This window comes from Lutjanus erythropterus, chromosome 3 (assembly GCF_056507025.1).
Source record: "Lutjanus erythropterus isolate fLutEry1 chromosome 3, fLutEry1.hap2, whole genome shotgun sequence".
NCBI lineage: Eukaryota > Metazoa > Chordata > Actinopteri > Lutjaniformes > Lutjanidae > Lutjanus > Lutjanus erythropterus.
The window spans coordinates 9910042-9930922 of NC_139319.1; the positions used below are offsets into that span (position 1 = coordinate 9910042).

General features: G+C 39.9%; 2 protein-coding genes across 2 annotated transcripts; both read left to right on the forward strand.

Moving 5' to 3' along the window:
* The first annotated feature begins 352 nt into the window (after nt 1-352).
* Nucleotides 353-6800, forward strand: ptcd1 (pentatricopeptide repeat domain 1). Its single transcript, XM_084714946.1, has 8 exons — nt 353-1132; nt 1219-1359; nt 1543-1761; nt 1855-1956; nt 3101-3760; nt 4696-4812; nt 5046-5228; nt 6369-6800. Exons 1-8 carry the CDS (start codon nt 647-649, stop codon nt 6612-6614), a joined length of 2154 nt encoding a protein of 717 aa, XP_084571072.1. The 5' UTR covers nt 353-646; the 3' UTR covers nt 6615-6800.
* Nucleotides 6801-7681: 881 nt separating this feature from the next.
* On the forward strand, nt 7682-20881 carry LOC146329674 (uncharacterized). Its single transcript, XM_084714947.1, has 18 exons — nt 7682-7774; nt 11713-11851; nt 11963-12071; nt 12807-12900; nt 13021-13171; nt 13408-13525; nt 14745-14870; nt 14991-15053; nt 15189-15311; nt 15434-15589; nt 15707-15760; nt 16425-16648; nt 16745-16824; nt 17366-17455; nt 17557-17634; nt 17714-17818; nt 18044-18149; nt 20805-20881. The coding sequence occupies exons 2-18, from the start codon at nt 11722-11724 to the stop codon at nt 20879-20881; spliced, it is 1884 nt and encodes a 627-aa protein (XP_084571073.1). The 5' UTR covers nt 7682-7774; nt 11713-11721.

Below are 20881 nucleotides of genomic sequence, written 5' to 3' on the forward strand. Positions count from 1 at the left end.
ATAGGTCGTGTGTAAATAGTAACCCCAGACCCGCAAAAGATCTCGCGAGAGTGCTAATTTTAACACTTACCTGGATCTTTGCCTAAACCTAACCGAGGGTTTTATCCCTAGACCTAAGTAGATATAAATTAAATCGTTGGAGGAGTATAAAACTTAGTTTCTACAACGCATACATTTAATAAACAAAGCCTACAAATATCGCGAGAGTTTTACGAATATAGGGTTACTATTTAGATACAACTATCCTCAGACGTCTTTGGCAGCGGCACAGACATGCAAGTTTATCATCGATGTAGTCGATTGGAATGGGGACTCGTATCCCGAATAGACCGAGCTTTTAGAAGCTTTTTTTAGTAATCAGTGTAGTTCAGTAACAAACAATTATATTTTAAAACTCAATTAATGTTCTTGTCAATACCTCCCAGACACCAAAGCGCCAAGGTGCTCTATAATGTTTGTTCGATATCTATTATTCAGGTCTAGTTTAGTTTGTGTCATTGACAGCTCGTGGTGTGTGCAACATGCCAGGAGCTAGCATACGCAGATACCCTTTAGCTAGCACATTAAGTTTGATAAACCGTCTGAGGACTTTTTAATTAAAAGCCGTGTTATTTAGCTTGTAGTTAGCTAGATAAAATCTTTAAATATGTTAACGTCCGTCGCCTGTTCGTGCGTCCGAACCGGGAGAAAAGTCTCGGCCCCGGTTGCTAAGTTGTCTCTGTTTTCAGCGGTTACGAATTCATTCAGAACCCTGAATCTGACAAGGGTGCAAGAGTTGTCAGGACACCGGGCATCCAGGCTCCTCACACCGACTCCCTGGCAGCTGCCGAGAGGACTGACCTCCAGGTCTGTGTCCCTGTCAGCCGCTTCCCGTGGGGGCACGGACCCCCTGGGCTCCCTTTCAGTCCCACCCGAGAGAGACCCACCGGACGGGGAAAACTTCGGCTCCTTCTCCGCGGACATGTCCTCCAGGAGGTCATTTAGGAAAAACAGCCCATACCTCCAGGATCTGCGGTACCGAGAGGAGGAAGACGAGGGGGAAGACCCGGTGGAACCTCGCAGGAGGCCCGGGAGGAGAAACACACCGTACTGGTACTTCTTACAGTGCAAGAAACTGATCAAAGAGAACAAGGTTAGTCTATTTCAGCTGCTCTGTCTGTCTTCTTGTGTCTTTCACATCTTTTTGTGTATAAACCTTGTTTGTCCTCTCTCTCACAGCTGCAGGAGGCTTTGGACATGTTCAGCAGAGACATGCTGCAGGGGGAGAGACTGCAGCCGGAGGTGTTCAACTACACTGTCCTGATAGGAGGCTGTGGTCGAGCTGGACAACTCAAGAAGGCCTTCAGACTCTACAATGATGTAAGGACAGTTAATGTACTTACAGTTATCATGTGTTTCCCCCAGAGCATTATCAGTAAGATGTCAAATGATATTTCAGCTCCAAACGTGTACTTTTAACCTACAATAATTCACTTTGTCATACACATTTGAATTTCTTGACACAAACACAGACTAAGTGCTAAAGTGCATGTGTGGTTTCAGATGAAGAAGCGAGGTCTAGAAGGTACAGATGCTACCTACACTGCTCTGTTCAACGCCTGCGCTGAGTCTCCATCCAAACAAGCTGGTCTCCAGCAAGCGTTGAAGTTGGAGCAAGAACTCCGGCGCAAAAACTATCCCCTCAGCACCATCACGTACCACGCCCTCCTCAAGACACACGCCATCACCAACCACCTTCAAGCCTGCATTCACACACTCAAGGTAAAGCGTGGGCATTTGTACTGCTGTATGGAAACCTGATGTACTGAAGTGCGATAGATTTGAGTTTCTGCTTGTGTTTGTGTATGTTTGTAGGAGATGCTGCAGAACGGCCACTTTGTAACTCAGGAGACGTTTCACTACCTGCTGATGGGCTGTTTGAAGGACAAAGAAACGGGATTCAGACTGGCTTTACAGGTAGATACATGATTTAGAGGAACCAACTACATTTTTGAGGAATATTTTTGGGAGTGAAGTCACACACATGTGAGAGACAAGCTGGAATCTTTCCTCATCAGTACAATCTGACTGACATTAGAAGTGGGATTTTTAAAAACCTAATACCGATATATTGGCAGAAAGTAATGTTTTATAAATGATGGGGAACTTTCTTCTGCATAGCAGCTGGGACTTCTGGCCAATTTATTGGTCTCGCTCTAGTCATTATTCAATTAAAAACTGTAGTCTTGGAGGACCAGGATCCCACAATATCACTACTTTCAATATCACTAGCTTTTTTTTTTTTTTTTTTACAAAACAAACAATTAAAAAACAAATTGAAATGACACAAAATATATTAGCAAGTTAGCGTAACTTATTCTCTTTATCTGCCCTCTCATCTACACACACACAGCGACAGTGAACCACGTGAAGTGAAGACGTTCGAGGCTAATTGGTGGTTTTCTTGTCAACCACATAATTCCAACTAGAGAGTTTAGAAGAATAACTCCAGATGGATGTGGTTTAGCTGTACTCCACAGCTCCAGTGTGGGAGCACTGGTTGTGTGGTTATATTTATTCACATTTTATTTGTTTCAGATATTTTAATATTATAATACTTTTTTCACATTCCACTTTCAATGGCTGAATATTTAAAGTGCATTGTTCTGTGAAAGGGTGTACTTTCTTTATTATGCTGTTATATTATCATTATATCAGTGACATAAACTGGTCAAAATTACAGTAATATTATTTATCACAGTTATTTTTGTGACAATATATCATCCTAAAAAGGTAGTAAGTGTGACAGACCTAATGGTCATTTCCTGGATCAGCCTTTTTGCTCTTTACATGGCAGCAAACTTGATATTGTGTCCTCTGACACAGATCACAACCAAGACTCATTAGACTCAACTAGAGCCTACATTATTGCCCAGTAACTGGCCTGTCAGAGCTCGATGTATATGTTGCACAGTATGAAAACATTTTACAGAACAGAATGCAGATTTTTTGGGGGTTATATTTTTTGTATATTTGATCCTTTTTCTTTATTCAAGAAGAACATATTATATGTATATCTCATTAACAGTGAACTTCAAATGCCTCTTTACTTTTGTTTCAGGTTTGGCGTCAGATGCTGAGGTCAGGAATTCGTCCAGACTCAAAGAACTATAACCTGCTCTTGCGAACAGCAAGGGATTGTGAGATTGGTGACCCTGCCCTGGCCACTGGCGTGCTGCTCGGACCTGACTCGAAGTACAAGAGGGGACATGTGTCAGAGTCTGGACACAGGGATGTGATAGATATTGACCTTCTGGAGAGACAGTTGTTCATCCAGCCAGACCCTGTCTGTGACAGTCAGCAGGACAGCAGAGATGGCAAGGACGTGTCCCTCAGGGGACAAGACTCGACACAACTGATACCAGTCAGACAAACTGTCTCGCTGCCTGTTGACTCAGCAGCTGATTCTACAGCCCCCAACCTGCTGGACCTTTTTGAGGGTAAGAGGGGTGGTGTGGTGTCCCTCGGCGCTGTGGACGGAGCAGCAGATAGACTCGCCCTCATTGGAGGAGCTGAAGGTTTCCTTGAGAAGATGGAAGCCAACGGACTCAGTCCAGACCTCAGGACTCTGACCCTGCTGGCCGACACGATAGAGCCGGGATACAAGTCTCTGCAGCTGCTGCTGAAGGTCGCCAAGCAACACAAAGTGAAGCTTGACGTCGCCTTCTTTAACTCTGTGATTCGCAGAGCAGCCAGAGCTGGAGACCAGGAGGGGGCAAAGGTACACACACATACACACGCACGCACGCACGCACGCACGCACGCACGCACGCACACACACACACACACACACACACACACACACAAATCCTTGTGTTCTCATTCAGTTTTTGGGAATTAAAGGGTCAGTTCATCCTAATTAGAAACAAATATGTCCTCGCTTACCTGTAATAGTATCTGGCCATGCAGATAGTTTTGGTTGAATGTGTCCAGGTTGTTGCCTCCACCACTTCACACAAGTCGGTGTCCCTGTTACGCTTAATAATCTGCAAATGTTGCTGTGAACACTTTTCACAAAAACTATTTAGAGCTGCAACAATTCGCTGATGAGTATCAAAAGAAAATTAACTGCCAACTAGTTCAGTAACCAATTAATTGTTTCAGTCATTTTTCAAGCAAAGTTTCAAACACTTGCTGGTTCTGTCTGCTTAAATTGCTGCTTTTCTTTGTCAGTTGTGATAATAAATGAAGTGAATGAAGTTTTGGACTGTTGGTTGGACACTTGGCTTCTGGGTAGGGCTACAACTATCAATCGGTTAGTTGTTTCATCTACAAAATGTCAGAAAATGGTGAAAGATGTCAATCAGTGTTTCCCAAAGATCAAGATAACATTTTCAAATTTCTTTTTTTTGTCCACAGCCCAAAGATATTCAGATTGCTGTCATAAAGGAGTAAAGAAAGCAGAAAATACTCACATTTAAGCAGCTGGAATAATATAATAATAATCACAGTTGCAGCCCTTTAACTTTCTATTGAAGAAAAAATCCCTTTGAAAGTGGTTGACAGTGTTTCTGTCCACCTAGAACGATGATGGACACAGATTCTGGAAACATACAGTGAACATTTATCTGCACCACTAGATAGGTTTGGACATAAGTAAGAAAATCTGAGCGACTTGGGTGAATATATTTTTGATGCACCTCTTTCTCTCTCCAGGCCGTGTTGAGCGTGATGCGACAACGCAACGTAAATGTGGACGTGCAGACGTTTGGATGTCTCGCATTAGGCTGCGAGCGACAGAATGACGGTCTGCAGCTGCTCAAAGACATGGAGGTGATGAAACACATCCTAAGAGAGAGAACAGATATATTTAGAACTGATATAATCATGGCTAGATCTTGCTTTTTCCAAGTTACATTTATCTTTACATTAATATAAACAGAGAAAATGTTTAACAAAATGAAAGGAAGCACTGTTCTCATATCAGCAGTTATTGTTTTAGGACCAGTAGAAGATGGATAAGACTTCTTAGTTCTTTCTTTAATTTTCTGCACATTTTTTTGCAGGAGGCAGGATTTAAGCCTAACGTCCAGGTGTTCTCTGCTCTGATCGGTCGAGCAACTCGAAGACTGGATTACGTCTACCTTAAAACAATCCTCAAAAGCATGAGCAGCATGGGGGTGTGGCCTAATGAGGTCATCATCAGACAGCTGGAGTTTGCCGCACAATATCCTCCCAGCTATAACCAGGTGAGCAGATGTAGAGTATATGGGGGCACAAGCAACTATTCAGTACAAACCTGAGCATGACCCTTTGAGTAAATATGAGTTTATGTGGAGAAGCAGATTCTGATCAGGACCTAAATAATGTCTAAATAAATGTGAGTCTGAGCCATGTTTTAACTGGACTGTTGGGATGCTTTTATTCTGTCCTCTTTCAGTGTCAATACTTCTCCACTAAAATTTAGAAATTAAACTGCACTAATCAATATTCTTACATTAACAAAAGGATCAAATGAATCTGGTGTAATGTGAGGGGGATCACAGTTTATTGCAGTTGCATATTTTTATTTTTTATAGGGTTTGGTAGTAATGGATTACATGTAAGCAGGAGTACATAATAAGATTACAAAAATAATTAATTACAGTCATTCCAGATTACATTTGAAATGTGTATTTAGGCGATAGTTATGTTGTTAATGATTACTTTATTATATTTTTGATTACCTCATTAAAATATGGCGAGTTTAAAATCGTGAAACTTTTTTGATGAAATTGATGAAAATCACCTCTGACACAAGAAAAAGAATATTATGCAAAAATTGATTCAAAGACTTGTTTGAGATGTTTAACGAGAGAAAAAGAATATTTGTGAACTCAACTTGAACTTTTGTCCCTATATATAAGGTGCAATTACTTCAGTGTTTGATTTTGATGTAATCCAAAAGTATAAAGATTAGATTGCATTTTTTTGTAATCCAATGGAGTATGTTTCTGTTCCAAAAATGTCATGTAATTTCTATCCAGTAACTGATTACATTTCTAAGTAATCTGACCCAACCACGGACGAAGGTCATACTTTTGTTTAAGTGTCACATCCATAACATGTAGCTCACTGAAGACATGCTGCTCAGTTTATATTGGTTACTGTTTATTGTGCTTAACATTCTTGGATGGAGGAAGAACATTTAGCAACAAAAAGTTAGTTAGTTAGTAGTTAGTTAGGTAACTGATGTCGGATCAGTGTTTGGGGCTGATTTCTTTGACGCAGAACTTCTTTTTTTGTAGTTAAATGTTTCCTCGACTGATTCATGTATTTTATGTTGCCCCTCTCCTCCTGCTCCCTCTTTGTTTTGCCCCCTTGTCTTTCCTCCCTTCCATCAATTCCAGTACAAGTCCAGAAACAACTACCTGGTCCAAATCGATGGTTTCCGTGGTTACTACCAGCAGTGGCTGAGACACATGCCTGCTCAGAGCGCTGAGGACGAGCAGACAGAGCTGCAGTCGGAGACGGACGCTGCAGAGCTGCAAACGGAAGCTGCAGATGGACTGACGGAGGCACAGAGGAACCAGAGAGCAGCAGTGAGGAGATTTAAATCTCGTAACAAGGACAAGAAGAGCAGCACTGCTCTGTAACAGCACTCCTGAAAATATCTCTGATGTCTCTTCTTCCTTCTGTTGGACTGTTTGTATTCAGCTGTGTAACCCTGAGCAGAGTTTGGGTCAAAGAAGCAGCTTGTGGACATTACAGATGCATTTTTCTCAAAAGATCAATGTTATTGTGATTTATATTCTAATTAAAATAAAATATAAGTTTCAGTACATGGTTGTCAAGACATTTCTATTGCACTATATTTTATTTTGAAACCACGATTTTAGGGTAATTGGCTGAGTGAATGATGGTTTTCACTGCTGTTAATGATTAATGTAATAATGCAGGATGCACACTGTCCAGTGGTCTTTTTTGTGTATGTGAGTTACATTATCTAATGACACATACTGGAACTTTAAATTTAACTTTTCACCAAGCAGTGAAGTTTTCTCAGAACATTCTTTGAACAAAAGTTAATATCATGAATGATCATTCATTCTACTGTCCTGAGTCAGAAATACTGGTCTTCACTCCAGCATGGTTGTTTACATTAAAAAATGAAGAGAACAAAACACTCTGCAGTGGTTCAGCCAGACTGACAACTGAGAAGGCAGAAAGAGAATTTAAGAAACGACCAGTCAATGGCAAAAGAAATTTGAAGCTTAGCATCAAAATCTGAGGCGATTTAAACAGGAACAAGCTGGAATTAATAGATGTGTTGCTTTAGTAGAGTTATTCTAAAAATTTCAAGATAAAACTACTGTCAGCTGAACATATGGACTGAAAAATCACAGTGTAAACTTATATCCAAAAACTGAGTAGACTGCAGAAGGCCCAAAGACAACATGTTCCCCGATATCTGGTTATATAATTATGAATAATGATCTAGAAAATTCTTCTTCATGTTATTCTAAAAAGTAAAATTATGAAGATGAAAAATAGGCTCTCAATTAAACGTTGACCAAAATGTTTAACAGTTTATCATGTTTATTTAATAATGTATTTATTTTTTGTCGTTGTGTATTGTGTTTATTCATCGCTCCACCCTTGCTGTCCAGTAGGTGGCGCTAATCACCTATCAACTGCTTCTCCGACCGCAAATAAAGCCAACAAAGAAGAAGCGTACCGTCACATCCGGTTGGGATAAGATTTGAGATCCGCGGGCGCCAAAAACAACTTTTTCTTTGGTTAAACGACAATAAAGGTAAGATTATTCTGTCACCCACAAAATTGAAACGCTTATGTAAACATATTGTATTAGTTTTACGTTACTATATTTTGTAATAAGGGAGAAAAGAGAGAACATTCACTGCTGACAAATCAAAGCTCGACTCTTTTTCCTAGTAAACTTTCTGCTTCCTGTCTTAAAGAGCATATTGCAGGTTATACTTTTTTACACATGTATATGTAATCTTGTCCAAAAATTACCATTTTAAAAGTTAAGCAATGATTTACAATGATTTTCAGCCCACAAGGGTGCAAATTTAACCGAAAAAGTGACTGTTTGGAGCAAAGCGAATATAACTGCTCTTTTTTTCAAGATCGCGTCATATTACGTCACGTGAGGGAGTTATAAGCTAGCCGGTGCAATAGTTTAGTGTGGCGAGTAGGTAGTTATAAGTCAGAGCGGTCGTGTTATCTTGGTTTATCATGGTGAATTACTGCGCGTGTGGAGGTTGCACAAACTCCAGCCTGTCAGGACATCGGGTCCACCGGTTTCCGAACAGGAAAAAGAGCGGAGCTGTTTTCCGTGCCTGGGTGTGTTTTGTGCAGCTGAAGAGACGGGACTTCACCGCCGCGTCAGCTACGAAAAACGCGGTCGTGTGTGGCGCTCACTTCAGACCGGAGGATTATCATTCCAGCGATTTGATGGAGTTCAACATGGGATGCCGAAGCAAGAACCAGGTGCGACTTAGACCAGGTGCGGTTCCTTCGGTGCACCCGCTTTCATCAGAACCGCTGTCGGCAGCATCTTCGGGTCTTGCCCCCGGCGGGGGACATGGACATGGATCGGACAGAGACTCAGCTCGAACAAAACGTGAGCTGTGCACTGTAAGTAGCTATTATTTTCTAACAATTCATAATTTACAACTTAGTTAACATAATGATTTCAGTTATGAGAAGCAACGGGATATGTTTAGGTTGTTGTAGTAGAGCGTTAGCTTGTAACCCCCCAAGCTAATAAGGTAGAAGTGGAAAGCGCTAGCTAACGTTGCTAGCGCTAGCAACGTTAGCTAGCGCTGGCAACTTTTTTTTGTAAAAGCCTTTCTGAAAAGGCTCTCGGTTTGCTAATAACATAACTGTCAAGTTTAGTTAGAGCTCAGAGATGCTGTTTGCACAGTAAATATTTTGATAATATAACGTGTGTATGTTTATAAGGACTTGGGAGACATTAGCAGTGGTGAAGAGGGAGCTACAGCCAGGGCAGCAGCACAAATTGACACAGAACAAAAGGATTTTACTCCACTGGCTCCTCAGTCATCTGTGCTTCACTGTGGCTCACAATGCAACCTCAGACCTTCTCATCGTTCATCAGGTAGTGTAACATCACTCATATACAGAATTAATTGTATATGCCACAGATATGTTTATGGAATATTAGAGAGAAAATAATTAGATAAATCTTTCTGTATGATGCAGGTCAGAACACATTCTATGAAAGGGCTTTTGTATGGAATTGCATATTGGATGGGGTATATTTTAAAGCAGCCACGGAGTGTACGGTGTTACACAATTATATAAAGGTGGAACTGTTTTTACTCTAGCTGTCCAGGCACAGCCCAAGATGGCATCAACTCCACTGCCCAATCCTGTGCAGAGCGATGATGAATCGTCTGTTTTCATGGATGAAGCTGGAGACGTGTCGTGGATCCCAAAGGAGGAAATGAAAAGTGACTCATCTGATGAGGAACTTTCAAGTCCACGTCTGCAGGAATCTCACCTTGACTTCAAGTAAGACGTCTTTTTATTTAGGATTTAGTGTGTGACCAAATTATATCATACTGCAAAAATAATAAGTGATTTTCTTTTTTCCAGGGCTGCTGACAAGTTCATTGTGTGCCAAAGCCAGCTGATGTCTCTCTTCACTAAGAGCCCAGCCTGTTGTGGACAAACCCAAGGAAACATTGAGAAGCAGGAGGGAACTTATGTAGAAATAAAGCAGGTAAGAGGTTTTGTGTTTTCTAATGGGAAAATGAAGTTGTATCACTCACTACTATTGAGTTGAGTACTATTGCTTGCAGGCCTAACCATAAATTCAGCTCTGCTTGTTATATAAATGTTCTACTCTAACATATTTTCTCACAGAGACACTTTGTGATTGTGATTTGTTTTTATTCATTGTCACCCAAATGAGGCCATTCAAAACCTTTATAAACCCCTCCTTCCTCTGGAAATTGCTGTCTAAGGGCAGACACAACACAAGCTGGTATGGGCTTTCTGATGTGCCTGCCCAGAATGCCATAGGCCCAGCGGACAATCTGCCTGTATGCAGTGTAGCGGTATTGCCTGGAAATAGGGACAAAATATCAGTATTAGTCATATACTAATGGTATGAAAAAGTGTGACACAGGTAATCATATGTTTGCACTTTATATTGTATATGTTTAGATTTTATGTATTTGTACTACTGTGCTGAGCCATATGTAATGGGATTTTGTTCTACATTTGTGTACTCAATGACAATAAAAGTCTGTCTAAGTTACTGTCTACCTAAATATTGGCCACTTTAACTTATTAGCTGTTTACAGTCACTGGGTAATTATGAAAACCTGTACAATCCAATTCAATGCTATACAGCAGCTCGGCTGTACATTCTACATTTATTAAGTTTATATATGTTCAGTGTATGTTAACTTTGCAGAGAAGGTGATAATTCTACTTTATTACTGAGGCTGTACTAAATGATGGTGGTGTATTAGACTGCCTTATATTGACAGTGTGTTCCTATTATTTTGCCCTTATCATATGATAATAGAGTGAACCAAATATTAAGAACACCTTTCAACATACTGTACCCTTATACACCACCACCATCCACTACAATCTCAGTAATAAACATACAGTAGGAATAAGTGAAAAAACTAAAAATAATAAATTATTTGTACCCTAAACATACTCATGTGTGTTGGCCTGGAGAGGTCCATGCTCCTGCCTGAAGTGCATGTAGGCTATCTGCAGCACGTATGGGTTGAGACAGCATGCCTCGAACCCTGGGTGCTGTGTGACACACTGCACTTCCAGCCTGGGGGTGACGCTGTCCACTAACGCCCAGTAGGCATCTACCTCCCTGCAGCACATACTCTCCTCAGCTGTGGTCATGGCCTCGCATTTCCTGCACAAGCACCTATCAAACAAAAGGTTTATCAGGGAAATGCGCTCTCTCTCTCTCTCTCTCTCTCGCTCTTTCGCTCTCGTGTCCTCAGCTAACGTGTATAAGCTAGCACCGGTCTCTCACCAGGACACCTGCCCTACTCTCCACTGATTCTCCTGACACCACAGCTCAATCTCCCTCCTTTGGCCAGTCATTCTCCCCCTGGTCTCTCCCTGCTCTCTGGGACGCACAACAGGCTCATAATTGTAGGGCTGTGGCCCGTCATAAGAGTAGTTCTGAACGTTAAAAGTCTCCTCCGTGTCGGAATTGCGATCGCGATCCATCGTTTTCCTATTGTTCAAGTAGACCGGTCTCCCTCCCGTTACGTCACTTCAGGTCAAGCATTTTCAGATGCGGAAATAAAAATTTGTCAATAAATGACCCCCAAAACCTAAAAAAATGTATGTATAAGTATATTTTTAATAAAAAACTAACTCCTACATTATTTTTCCAAACTTTGGTTAAAAGTGGGCTCTAACCTGCAATCTGCTCTTTAAGGAAAGCTAGCTAGCTTCCTAAAAGTAAGGAAAAAGTAATGGGGTTTGGTGTGTTTTGGTTGTTAAAGTGTAACTGAGATGTCCTTTAAATTTTAGTGACATGAACCAGGTCTCCTGTTAAAACCGTAACAAAGTAAAGCAGCCTGTGAGGAACAAATCGTGAAGGATTTAATTTGTGACTCACTCATTAAGAGACACAGGGAAGCCTGCATGAGTAACATGCAGTTTATGTGAGTTTATGGTTGTTTTTTTTCTTTCCCTTTCCTCTGTCAGAGATTTCTGATGTGTACAACGGTGGACAGTGGAGAAATAATCATCCTCAGTGATGATGATGAAGACTGTGAACAAGACATATCCTGCAGTGAACCCTCTGTTCTCATTGTGGAGGTGGAGGACGTGAAGAAGAAGAGTGGTATAACATCTGTTTACTTTCCACACCAACCTGTACATGTGGGTATGTGTTATTATAAATAGTCACCAGCTGCTCTTCTTCCTCTTCCTCTTCCTCCTCTTTGTGTTTCAGACTGTGCCTTACCTCCCACTGCTCTGGATGAAGATCTGGTTGTTACCTTCTCCCAGCGTGCTGAGGTGCTGCCTCATGCACGTTACGACTGTCCCATACATCCTTTTACGTGAGTTGACTGCCACACACACTCTGTAAAATACTGATCAATGATTTTTGCCCCTCTATTATAGATAATCTTGTGTTGTCCCCTAAAAACTATTTCAATATTCTCCTGTTTTCCTAGCTGAGAATGAACTCAGTGGCAGAAATAATAATCCTCACAACTCAACCTCAACCTCCTCAACTCTGAAGTTTGCATGCCTCCATCCACTAGAGCTGCAACGATTAATCAAATAATAGATTATCACACTAATCTCCAAATATTTTGATAATCCATTTGAGTGTTATTTAAAGAAAACAGTCAAAATTCCCTGATTCCAGCTTCCTAAATATGAATATTTTTTAATTCTTAACTTCTATATGAGAGTGGACTGAAAATCTTAGGGTTGTAAGTGAGGTTGTCATTTTTTTGGGAAACAGTGATCATCATTTTCTGACATTTTAAAACAAACAATGATTAATCGATGAATTGATCGACTAATTAATCAACTGAAAAGAATTTTTAGTTGCGGCCTAAAATGCAGCCCTAAAATTTGTTATTCAAAGTTGGTCTGGATTTGTCAGTGTGCAAACCTATTTGCTGTTCTTTGTTTTATTGGTGTTCAGGCAGCAATGGTTAATAGAATTCACAAGAAAAAAAAAAGGTATGTTGCAATTCCTGTCTGTCACTGAAAATGTCCTGGATAATTATCTGTAGAAAAGAGCGGGAACGTTGACACTGCTTTTCTTCTTTTCTGCTCAGGGCTACAGATTGTGAGACTGGTGCTCCTGTGGCCGGTAACAAGCTCATCTGCGATCAGTGTTTCTGCTACATCTGCGACAAGCTGGCATCAAAAGTATGTGTTGATGCAGGCATGTTGACTTAACATGTGGAATAACTCACACCAGAGGTCCTCACAGGTCCAAGAACTTGGACCATTAATGCCGTTGTCCTTTCTGTGTGTGTGTGTGTTCAGTGTGTAAGGTGGATTCACAGCGGTTTGTGTCACTGCAACAGCCACAAGAGGAGCGAGTTCTGGAACAACCTGAGAAACACGACGCTGCTGGGAGGCCTGAAGACTTTTAACCTCACGCTGTCTGAAATAGATTCTCACCTCCGACATGCAGGTACTCGCTCTCACACACATCCTAATAAAACACGCATCCCTAATTAAAATATTAAATTAAATTAAAGTATTACAAAAAGGAGCCAACAGAAGCATAAATTAAGAAATAATGGCATGATAGTTTTTGCTTTATAAACAAGGTCTCTAATTAATGAAAAGATTAAAATTCACATGTGGGGAAACTTCAGACTGAAAAACTTGATGTATGACTGTAAATACATGTTGCTTCTTGTCCAGGGACGATGCTGCAGAGCTTCAGACAAGAGCTCGCTGCACAGTTCTCTTCCTTCCTGAAAGGAAAGACGATGGTGAAATACAGTGTGGATCTACCGAACCAGCAAGGCCTCATCCACGAGTGAGTGACGGAGCAGAGCTCTGCACGATGTTCAAACAATACTCTCATCATCTTACACAGTTAATGTAACAGAAATATATGATTTTCTAAATACAGGAAAGTCAGTAGGATTGTACATCCAGTAGTTGTGAGATTCACCATATGGCCAAAAGTATTTGGACACTTAAATATTATACACATAAGTGAAACTATTTGCATTAATAAAATACTGTTACAGCCTCCACACTCTCCTGTGAAGGCTCTCTACAAGCTTTCAGAACCTGGCTGCAGAGATTTGCTCCCATTCAGGGACTCGAGCACCAGTGAAGCTCACATGTGGGTGTTTATCAAGCATAGACGGTTTAATATGAAAGATGCCAGTACTGCCAAGTATTACATAAACTTGTCCAGTCAAACGATACCTGCATTTGATCTTTTTGTACCCAGATCCCGAAAAAAAAACAAGTGTTTGTTTTACTCACAGCCAATCACCGGAAGCTTTCTTTGATTTTTATGTGACTTGTGATTGGCCCACTACCACAGCAGCTGCAACCAATGCAGCCTGTGATGTGTGTAAATGGAGTGCAGTGTTTGACCAAAATGTTTGAAAGCACGGTTATACTGCACACCTGTATGTCTGATTAAAAATAAATGCATGAAATGTGAAAGGATTATTTCAGGAATGCTTCAGTTCACTTGATGGGTATCGAACAAGAAAAAAAGTCATCAAATGAAGAATTCTGTTAGTATTAGTACCACTTTAGCGGTACTGATATTGTAGTATCCAGTTGCACTGTAGGATCCAATGTTTTTGGAGCAACTGTCTTATCTTATGCAAGTCCAATAATAAAAGTAAACAGGGACACTTGCATACTTTTGGCCATGCAGTGTTTTTTAATCTGTATTGATGGAGTAATCTTACCATCCCTGGAGCTAACATGGTTAAAAATAAAACACCAAGACGGACACAAATGAAAGTCTGTACTGACTTTGCATTATGTTGCTGACTAATTATTAACAAATGCAACAATTCTTGTGTCATTTAGATGTTCTTTTTTATGAAAGAACAGCAGAGGAGATGCTCGCACACCACTGTAGCTTGGCTAGAAAAACACAAAAAGTCCACAGGCTGAGAGGCTGATGTGGACATTTTTGTAGCTTTCTCGTCCAGCTAAACTGGTGTGCAGGCATCTCCTCTGTTTCACGGCACCCTGACGACTTTGCAATGTTCACTTTGCAGTTATACGCCTGTATTCGAGCTGGTGTCATCATTCCTCAACAAGGCTGATAAAGAGGACAGCAGAGCTGCTGCCATCATGAGACTGGGAGCTGCTGAGGACTTTATTCGACATTTTCAAATCTCAGGGTACACACAAACACACACACACACACACACGCAGAGTAGGATTTCCTTTTGTAGATTAATGCTCATCTTTACTTTTTTTCATTTTCGATGTATTGATTTTCCTCGTATGATTCTCTGCAGGACTTTTGTCTTCAGTTCTCCCATGGCTAATGCTGCTGAGGCCAAAGTGGCGTTACTGCAGAGGTATACACACACACACACACACACACACACACACACACACAGAGAGAGAACTCATCTTGTGTCCTGTCTGTATTTAATTCATTTAGATATTTCCCTTCTTCTTCAATGTGTTTGTTTGTGTGTTTTTTTTTTCAGGGTAATATCGTCTGTGCAGAGACAGATGGTCATGGCTGATTTCACCCCAGAGTTCAGCCGCAAACTACAGGATTTTTACATGAGATTCTTTTTCCCCTCTGAGCTGAAGTACCTGAAGAACAGGTGTGTGTGTATGTGTGTGTTAGTGGTACCACCTGAGAGCTTGAGTGTGTGGGTTTTCTTTTATTATCACACAATTAAGCCTTCTGTGTGTTATTATATCGTTGTACATGTGTCTTCTTCAGCCTGTGTGTCCGACCCTGGGACGATGTCCTGCTGGTGTCTGTGCTGAAGGGGCAGAACGTGTCGGGCATCCGCAAAGACAGAGGCAAGAAGGACGTCCTGATAGAACAGATTTCTGTAGTTCTTCTGAGAGCAGAAGTACTACAGCAACAGCATAGGTACCAAATGGATACACACACTCTGTCACACTTTACTGTGTATAAATTATGGACACACACACTCGCGTCTTACAGCTGCTGATAAAACCAAACCTGGCTGTGTTTTCACGTCTGCAGGTACAGAGAGTTGTGTCGCTATCTGCGAGTCATCCAGACTGATGATTCCAAAGTGTAAGTGTTCAAATAACTACAAATATTTACTATTACTTACTATTTTTTACAATTACTTACTGAACAACAGTTACTATACTGTCATTTTGGTGAATGTGGTCATAGTATGAAACCTTATTTTTCTTCTGCTTCAATTTTTATTGAAAGCCATCTGTTTTCAATATGAAGTGTTGATGGTGCATTCAGGTACCCCTCATAAACTCTTAAATCTACATCGCTTTTTGGCAAAGGGTATGGGCACTGACAAGGACTTGATGGTGCATTCAGTTGCACTTCATAAACTCAGAAATCTATACTCAAATTAGAGCTGCAACAGTTAGACGATTATTAAAATAACCGCTAACTATTTTGATAATTGATTAATTATTTTGAGGTTTCTTTGTTTTGTTTTTTTTAAGAAGAAAAGTCCAAATTCTCTGATTCTGACTTTTTAAACATGAATATTTTCTGGTGTCTTTAGTCCTCTATGAAGTAAAGTGAATATCTTTAGGGTTAGGGTTACATCATCTGTGGACATCATCTTGGGCTTAGAGAAACGGATCTGTGACCCAAACCGTGATGCGCTCTGAGATCTTGTGCACCCCTGATATATGTCTATATTACTCAGACCTGAATGATGACATCATCTTGTGAACCTGCAGCATTTGATTTGTTTCTCCGGCAGCCTGCAGCAGGTACGAGACCTCATCCCTTTCTTCATGTGCATGGAGGGAGACTTCACATCAGCTCTGCACAGTTTGTTCCCGTCAGTGAACGCCCCTGCCTCCCGCTTCTCTCCGCATCTCTTCCACTTTTATCTTTGCATCTTTAAAACAGCAACAGCACCAAAGCTGGTGGTCAGTCAGCCGGACCAGCTCCGCCATGATGCAGCCTGGAAACCAATTAAAGGTCAGACATAGATTAGAGATTTTTACGTATAACCCCTTAAAAAAAAAAAAAAAAACAGATTTTCTCATAAGAAGTCAAATTCTGTCCTCTGTCCAGACGCTGTGCCGCTGAAGCGTGATGCTCTGGTGAAGTTTGCTCTCAGGGCTCAGAGATGCTGCTCTGCTGTCTTCACTGATGTAAGTGTACGACCGATAAGAACATCAGCTTTTTAATGCTTACATATATTTAAAAAAAATAAGATGCAGGATTTTGTAGCTTGAGAAACAGACTCCTGCAGTAATTTTCTGTCTTCTCAGCTTTTCAAGTTTTAACAAGGAGAAGAATTTTAGTAAAAAGCCTGTTACATTTAACATCACTGCACTTCCAGTAAACACTAGACGAGACATTAAACATACTGGAAAGTAATGATGCCGATACATGTGCTTTATTTACTTGCTGATTTCAGTGAGCATCACGTCGCTCCTGCAGTGGAATTAACGTATTATTATGCCTTTGACAACTGAGACGACGGCTCTTAATATTGTGGTGTTTAAGGAATGGATCTGGCTCCTCCTCACACGACTGAAACTGAGCGATCATTGATTTGTGATTCATTTCCGACACTTAAAAAAACCTCCACGCCGCAGTCCTACTTGAATCACATGCACATAACTGTGTTCTTGCCTTGCCCAGCATGTTCACACATGTGATTTTACAACTGATATCTTTCTCATTCAGTCTCAGTGTTGGACCAGTTTACTCACCATCGTCAACACACCCTCCGGTTCACTCGCCGCTCTACCAGCACCAAACCCACAGTTTCTACACGTATGTATTTCTTGTTTACTAACAGCTCTTTTATTTCATTTTTTTAACAGTAGCAGCAGTAGTTCATTCTGTATTTTCTGTGTTTTGTGTCTGGACCTCAGGAAGCACAGGATGTTGTGAAATCGATACTGCTAACAGAGTTCTGGTCGAATATTCAGATCCCACGATTCTTTCAGGAGGTACGTATGTTATGACGCATGGGCGTCCTGAGTGTGTGTGATAATAATCTGCTAATGTACGTGTGTTTTTTGTTTACAGGTGTACCCGGATCAGGCTTTGTTGCTGTTGGTAACAGGAGCTTTAGTTTTGAGAATCCTCGATTCTGCCTTGAGTCCAGCTCTTCCTGTACTCAACACATTTAAGGTAATCTCCTCTTCCTCGCTCACATCCTGTTTGTAGACGTTTTGTTCAAACACAGTTTCTGTGTTCGTTATCACCTCCTGTACTTCCATGGCTGAAATAATATGATCGACATCTCATGATCGAAGAAGCTGTTACTGGTTATGAGTTCCATGAATATGTCTGGAGGATCTGTGAAGCTGAAATGAGGATGTAAAGATTTGATCCAGTAACGTTTCTGTCTCTCAGGACAACGTCTGGGCTCTCGAGTGGCTTTGGAACAGTTTGTCCTCCAGCGCAGAACGCCTCGGCTCCTTCTTACAGGAGGTCACACAGGAGATCGAGAACGCAACAGGTGTGTGAGGATCTTCTTATCATAACACACTAATGCACCAAACGTTCAACAAAGGGTGCTCTGATTGATCGGCCATCGATCGTTATCGGTCAATATTCATTCTAAATAGTTTGATTGGTCTCTGCAAAGGCCGAACAGGACACAAAACACCAGAATCCAAAATTAACACCCTGAGGTGTCAAATGCAGGTAGTTTTTCCATTTAGTTACTGCTTCTGTCTTCAGTTTGACACAGGGACATTTGTGGTGCATTCAGGTGCACCTCATAAACTCAAATCTGTATTTGAATGGCCAAGAAGGTTAGTTAAAATAGCAAAGGGTTTTTTTCTTATTTTCCGTTGTTGAAATACACAGGCCTACATCTGCCTGTATTTTCATTTTTAATAATCTGATGCAAAAATCATAACAATATCCCATCAATTTCTACATAGGCAGATTTTTTTTTTTTAAATCTCTTTTAAATAATCTTATCAAATTATCAACAAACTCTTGTACAACAGGTCCCTCTCTCATAAGTTACAGGTTGTTTTACTTATCCTCAATGTACGATGTTAAGAATATTTAGAGAGCTATCCTATTTATTTGTGTTTTTTCATTTCATTTTGTTTTTTTCATTCTTTGCTATTTACCTTTGTAACATATCACAACTATACTGCATATTTTGAAAAAAATAAAGTATAAAAAATAAGATTGGCTGAGGAGATAAAAATAAAAAAGTACTCAGTAGTTAATACGGATGCATCGACGTGTAAGCAGTAATGTTGTAGTTGGTCGAGGTGGAGTTAGTTTTACATACTTTATATTATTATTATTATTATTAGTAGTAGTATTATTAGTATTATTATTATTATTATTTCATTTTATTTTTTCCATAAAACTAGCTGACAAATATTTGTAGTGGAGTAAAAAGTACAGTATTTCCTCCAGCAATGTACAAGTATAAACTAATATAAAATGGAAATACTGCTAAAACATAAAAATTAGATTTTAGAACAGTACTTGAGTGTATGTACTTTTTTACTTTCCACTACTTATTATTCATCAAGTATGAATTTCTTTCAAAGATTTTGGTCTCATTGTTTCTCGGCATTAAATCCAGCAACAGGAAAAAAAAAAAAAAAGAACGAGCAGGTTTTTCAGATTGTTTGCTGACCTCTAGTGGCAAGATTTAGGACCTGCAGGGATTTGCAGCCCCACAGGTCTGTGGAGGACGAGTCGACTTTTACTTCTTTATTGACTTGACAAGCTGTTTAACTTGAGTGGAAAGACTCTGCACCTCCTTCCCTCTCACTCTGGATCAGAGACACTGTGTCCTCGATGTATCTGGAGAAAATCTGTCATATTATTTGGGGGACAGAGAGTGAATTTTGTTATATCTGACACCCCTTCCTGACATGTTTTTCGAAAAACCCACCTCTTCTTTCCCTTTCTTATTTAATTATTTTGTATTTTCATTACTTCTAGGCTTTTTTTCTGTTATTATTCCGGCATATTATAGACATTTCCTCTGGAAGCTGTCTGTGACTAAATTTATGCATAATTTAAAATAGATCTTATAAGCTGTAACAATATATGGATCAATATATCGATTCTGATATTGAACATATTGATTTATATATATTAATATAATCTTTATTTATATTGATTAAATCATAATTTAGTTTCTTTTTTGTGAGAGGACATAAGCATGACTGAATATTAGGGCTGAACGATTTTGATAATATAATATAAAATAATATAAATATAATTGTTACATCATTCTTATTTTGTTTGAAAACATGGTAGAATAACTATGGTGAGTTTTTTTTTTCTTTTTTAATTTCATTTAATTTTATTTTTGAGTAATCTGTAACAAATGAAGACAATTTTTTTTAAGTCTGCAGAATCTGATTTGTAGGACAGGACATCTCTGCCTCATGACATTCATTAATTTAAAAGGTTTTTGACATGCATTTTACACCGCCTGCGATTTAAAAATTGCAGAATGCGATATTGCTATTTAGATAACATTTCAATTATTTGTGCACCCCCACTGAATGTAGGACACATGATGTCTCCTTATATTTATTGCAGAACCCTGAATTGAATCGACTTGAAATCATATGGTGGCATACTTAGTAATATCGGCAAACATTTTATTGTTGTTCAAAGGATCAGTAGAATATTGTATCAGGATGAAACTTTTAATTTACACTCCTAATATCTTCTGCTGTGTGTGTGTGTGTGTGTGTTTGTTTGAGTGACAAGGATGATGTGTTTTTCAGAAAATTAAAAATTCCTTTCCCAGTTTAATTAAAAGAAAGAAAACCTACATTTATTACAAAGCATGAGGCTTTTATTATCATAGTCATCATTTATTCCATCTATCATCACTGCAACCAACCTGCTGCCGTCTGCAGTCAGCAGATATTTGTATCACGCCCACTCTTTGTTCGCGGTGTCCGTGTGCGTTGTTGTACATGTGTTAATGCAGTACAACGTTACTTATAAAATGATGCACTCATCAAAGCATTTCTCTACAGCACCACTAGTGGTTAAAGCTCTGCACTGTATCTGTAAATGAAGATGAAACAACTGTTATGTACAGAGACTGTTTGCCTCGAGGTACAATGCAGCCGCAAAACACAGCATGTCTTTGTTTCTGTGTTTCTGTCAGATGGGGATAATTTGTTACCCTTTCTTCGTGCCCTTGCATCCACTCAGTCTTCTTCAACAAAGAACTGGGACCAGTGA